At 44.1% G+C, this 3,842-nt stretch overlaps 1 protein-coding gene across 1 annotated transcript; it reads left to right on the top strand.

Annotated features, from left to right (window-relative positions):
* The first annotated feature begins 2,107 nt into the window (after positions 1–2,107).
* LOC114889481 (DPH3 homolog) lies at positions 2,108–2,356 on the top strand. The gene is made up of 2 exons (XM_029212791.1): positions 2,108–2,211; positions 2,287–2,356. Exons 1-2 carry the CDS (start codon positions 2,108–2,110, stop codon positions 2,354–2,356), a joined length of 174 nt encoding a protein of 57 aa, XP_029068624.1.
* Positions 2,357–3,842: the final 1,486 nt, after the last annotated feature.

Genomic DNA, 3,842 nt, shown 5'->3' with positions numbered 1-3,842 from the left:
CGCAACAATGAAATTCATATGTTGAAATCCTAAGACCCTAGAGAATGTTATTAGGAGGTGAAGCCTTTGGGAGGGGCTCCACCCTCATGAATGGAATTAGTGCCCTTGTAAAAAAGACGTTGCTGCTTTCACTGTGTGAGGTTACAGCGAGAAGACTGCTATTAATGAAGGGGATTCTCAATAGACACCAAATCTATTGGCATCATGATCTTGGATTTGCCTATCTCCAGAACTATGAGAAATAAATGTTTGTTGTTTGTTTGTTTGTTTTTGGCTGCATCATGCGGCTTGTGGGATCTTAGTTCCCTGACCAGGGAACCATGCCCCCTGCATTGGGAGCGCAGAGTCTTAATCACTGGACTGCCAGGGAAGTTCTGGTATTTTTGTTATAACATCTGAATGGACTAAGAAATTAAGCCATGGAGATTCGGTGATTATTTTTTTCTTCAGCACAACCCAGCCTATCCTGACTAATACAAAAGGCACTACAATCATAGCATTATAGAAATCACAGATTATAAGACATTTACATTTAGCTGCAATTTGAAGAGGCTGAAGGGAAGAAGGAGAGCTACTGCCTAACAAGTCTAGTATCGTAATCTTCAACAGTAAAGACCAAAGATACCATGTGCAGGTCACAGGCTCCCAGTGGGGGTCCTGGAGAGTCAGAGGACATGAAAGCAAGAGAAAGATTAACGCTAAATCACTGCTCTGAATGCAGAGCCTCTTCAGCTACATAATCCTTGCCCCAGAGAATTTTAGCCTGAAAAACTATCAGGGTCAAGGCAAGTGGAAAGACTGTTATAGGCAAAGTCCATGTTTTTGCTAAAGGCTTTATTATACCTAAGTTTAGAAATTGGAGACAAGACAAAAAAGAAAGAAACAAAATGGAGACAAGAGGAGGGTTGTAAGAGAATGTAAAAATAAATGGGACTGAGGAGTTTTTGGAGACAAGATCAATGGTATTAGTGTCATTGTTCACAGGCAAGAGCAGAAAACACAGGGACGTCAAAGGGAGGCAATATAAATGAATAGAAGGACAAAGATGACTGATGTAATTTGGGTTGGGGTGTGATCCTTAAGGTCTCATTGGGCCAGGGAAGTCTATGATTTCTGAAGACATCGTATTCTATGCTGTATAGCATGGTAATCAAGCATGTGAGCTCTGGAGCAAGAGTAAGATGGATTCACAGCCTGGCTCTGCTGTGAATTAGTTTTGCAGCCTTGGGTAAGTTATTTAACTTTCCTGGTGCCTCTGTTTCCCCATCTGTAAAATAGAAATTAGAATAGAGCCCTCTTCGTATGGTTGTTGCACCAGACTGTGAGGAGTCTCTCACAACTTCCTTCCCCAATCAGCAAATAATGCAGGTTTCCCAAAAAACTCTCCCTCTCCCTCCCTCAGTGATCAGAGCCTCACTCAGAAGGTTGAGGAGGTAGTTCTTCCTTCCGCACTCTAGAGCCAGAAGCAGAGAGATGATCTGCGTATAGTTTTTGTGAAACAGAGGCAATTACCTTCACCAAATGATCCTGCTATCTGATTTGTAGTTTGACTCTGGAGTCAAAGGTGGAAGGGTTCATACTTCATTCTTGCTTATAAGCAGGGAAGATTCCCTGGGGGCCCATTCCCAATTAGTGTCATGAATATACTCTCTTAGCGCTGCATGCTCAGATGCCTTTCCATTTCTCATACACAGGCATAATGCATTACTTGCTCTGATTCCTTAAATCATTAGTAACAGGACAGTCATGACCTGAATCAATTCTTTTCTTTCCACCGTATTAGAGTATTGGTCTGGAATTATGATTTCTTTGGACACCATAGTGATCCCCCCCCATGGAAGTGAAACCTGGGAATGAAACCTTTTTCAGAGTGAAGCAGCACACATGTGGTTAGGGCCCAGGCTTTGACCCTGTACTGATTGGTTTAAATCCTGGTTCTACCTCTTCTAGCTATCTGACCTTGAGCAAGTTACCCACCCTCCATGAGCCTCAGTTTCCTCACCTAAAGAATGAGAATAGGCCCAGCTAGGCCAGGCCTGAGAAGTTGGACCAACCCCAGCCTGGGTAGGACGGGGGAGGTGACAGACCTCTACTGGCCCCAGCGATGATGGCGGTGTTTCACGATGAGGTAGAGATCGAGGACTTCCAATATGAGAAGGACTCAGAGAGGTACTCCTACCCCTGCCCGTGTGGGGGTAACTTCTGCATCACCTGGGAAGATTTGACAAATGGGGAAGATGTGGTGAAGTGCCCTAGCTGCTCTCTCATTATAAAAGTGATTTATGACAAAGATCAGCTTATGTGTGGAGAGACAGTCCCAGCCCCTTCCACCAGCAAAAAACTAGTTAAATGCTAAAGAAGACTTTAGGACTCCAAAGCCTGAACTTTTGGGAATTAACCAAGCTGGAAAAATCAAATGCAAAGTCACTGGCTTCTTCACGGGGAGAATCTTTTTTTTTTGGTTGTGCCATGGGGCTTGTGGGATCCTAGTTCCCCTGACCAGGGATCAAACCCGTGCCCCCTGCAATGGAAGTGCAGAGTGCTAACCACTGGACTGCCAGGGAATTCCCGACAATCATTTGTAGCTTGCTGTTCATTAGAGTGTGGATTCTTTGTATTGGCTGCAGAATTAAGGTCCAGTTGAAGAAGCAAGTCCGCCACATGACATACCTGGATTTTGTGCTCAGAGCTTTGAATTGGAAGTTTTCTTAATTTTCCATCCGAACTTAAAGGAAGATAATTTCAAATCAGTGCTTTCTTTCCCTCAGTTTTATTTTTAATTTATATTTTTAAAATTAGTTTATTTTTTAAATTTTGGCTACACTGTGTCTCAAATGTGGTGCGCAGGCTCTTCGTTTCAGGCTTCTCTCTGGTTGCTGTGCACAGGCTTCTCTAGTTGTGGCGTGTAGGCTCCAGAGCACACGGGCTCAGTAGTTGTGGTGTGCGGGCTTCTCCCTAGTTGCGGTGCGTGGGTTTAGCTGGCCCGGCACGTGGGATCTTATTTCCCGGACCAGGGATTGAACCCACGTCCCCTGCATTGGAAGCTGGATTCTCATCCACTGGACCACCAGGAAAATCCCAGTTTTATTATTTTTATATCTTACACCTAATTACTTTATTATCTGACAACAGCATCATCTACCTCAAAGTCATTAGGAATCTTAAAAAAAAAAAGGGAGGGGACTTCCCTGGTGGCACAGTGGTTAAGAATCTGCCTGCCAATGCAGGGGACACGGGTTCGAGCCGTGGTCCGGGAAGATCCCACATGCCACGGAGCAACTAAACGCGTGTGCCACAACTACTGAACCTGAGCTCTAGAACCAGTGAGCCACAACTACTGAGTCCACACTCCACAACTACTGAAGCCCGCACACATAGAGCCCATGCTCCGCAACCAGAGAAGCCACTGCAATGAGAAGCCCACGAACTGCAACAGAGTAGCCCCCATTCACCGCAACTAGAGAAAGCCCACGTGCAGCAAAGAAGACCCAAAACAGCCAAAAATAAATAAATTAAATAAAATAAAAGAAACAGAATTTGCAGTTTAACAAATTCCCAGTGATTCCTTTGTACACAGAGGTTTTAGAAGTCCTAGTACAGTGGACCCCAAACCCTAAAAAGGTGCTTTTTAAATAACTCTAGTGAGCTGGTATTTAATGCACCCTCTACCAAAAAAAAAAGAAGAAGAAGAAGAAGAAAAAAGAAAACTAGGAGTCAACATCTATTTTTTTTTCTCTCATGCCCCACATCCTATCCATCAGCAAGATCTGTGTATAGGCTTGAAACCACACAACTCATATGGGATTCGAACGCAGCCAAAACTCAGATTGGGACTTGAACCC

The sequence above is a fragment of the Monodon monoceros genome, unplaced genomic scaffold (genome assembly GCF_005190385.1).
Source record: "Monodon monoceros isolate NGI ecotype Baffin Bay Population unplaced genomic scaffold, NGI_Narwhal_1 Super_Scaffold_9, whole genome shotgun sequence".
Lineage (NCBI taxonomy): Eukaryota > Metazoa > Chordata > Mammalia > Artiodactyla > Monodontidae > Monodon > Monodon monoceros.
The sequence above is the reverse complement of the archived record's forward strand: the minus strand, read 5'-3'. Positions and strand labels throughout refer to the sequence as shown.

Excerpts from the sequence above, each read along its gene's own strand:
- LOC114889481 (XM_029212791.1), top strand. The coding sequence starts at position 2,108 with ATGGCGGTGTTTCACGATGAGGTAGAGATCGAGGACTTCCAATATGAG. Across the intron at positions 2,212-2,286 it reads GGGGGTAACTTCTGCATCAC|CAAAGATCAGCTTATGTGTG; the intron begins CTGGGAAGATTT and ends AGTGATTTATGA.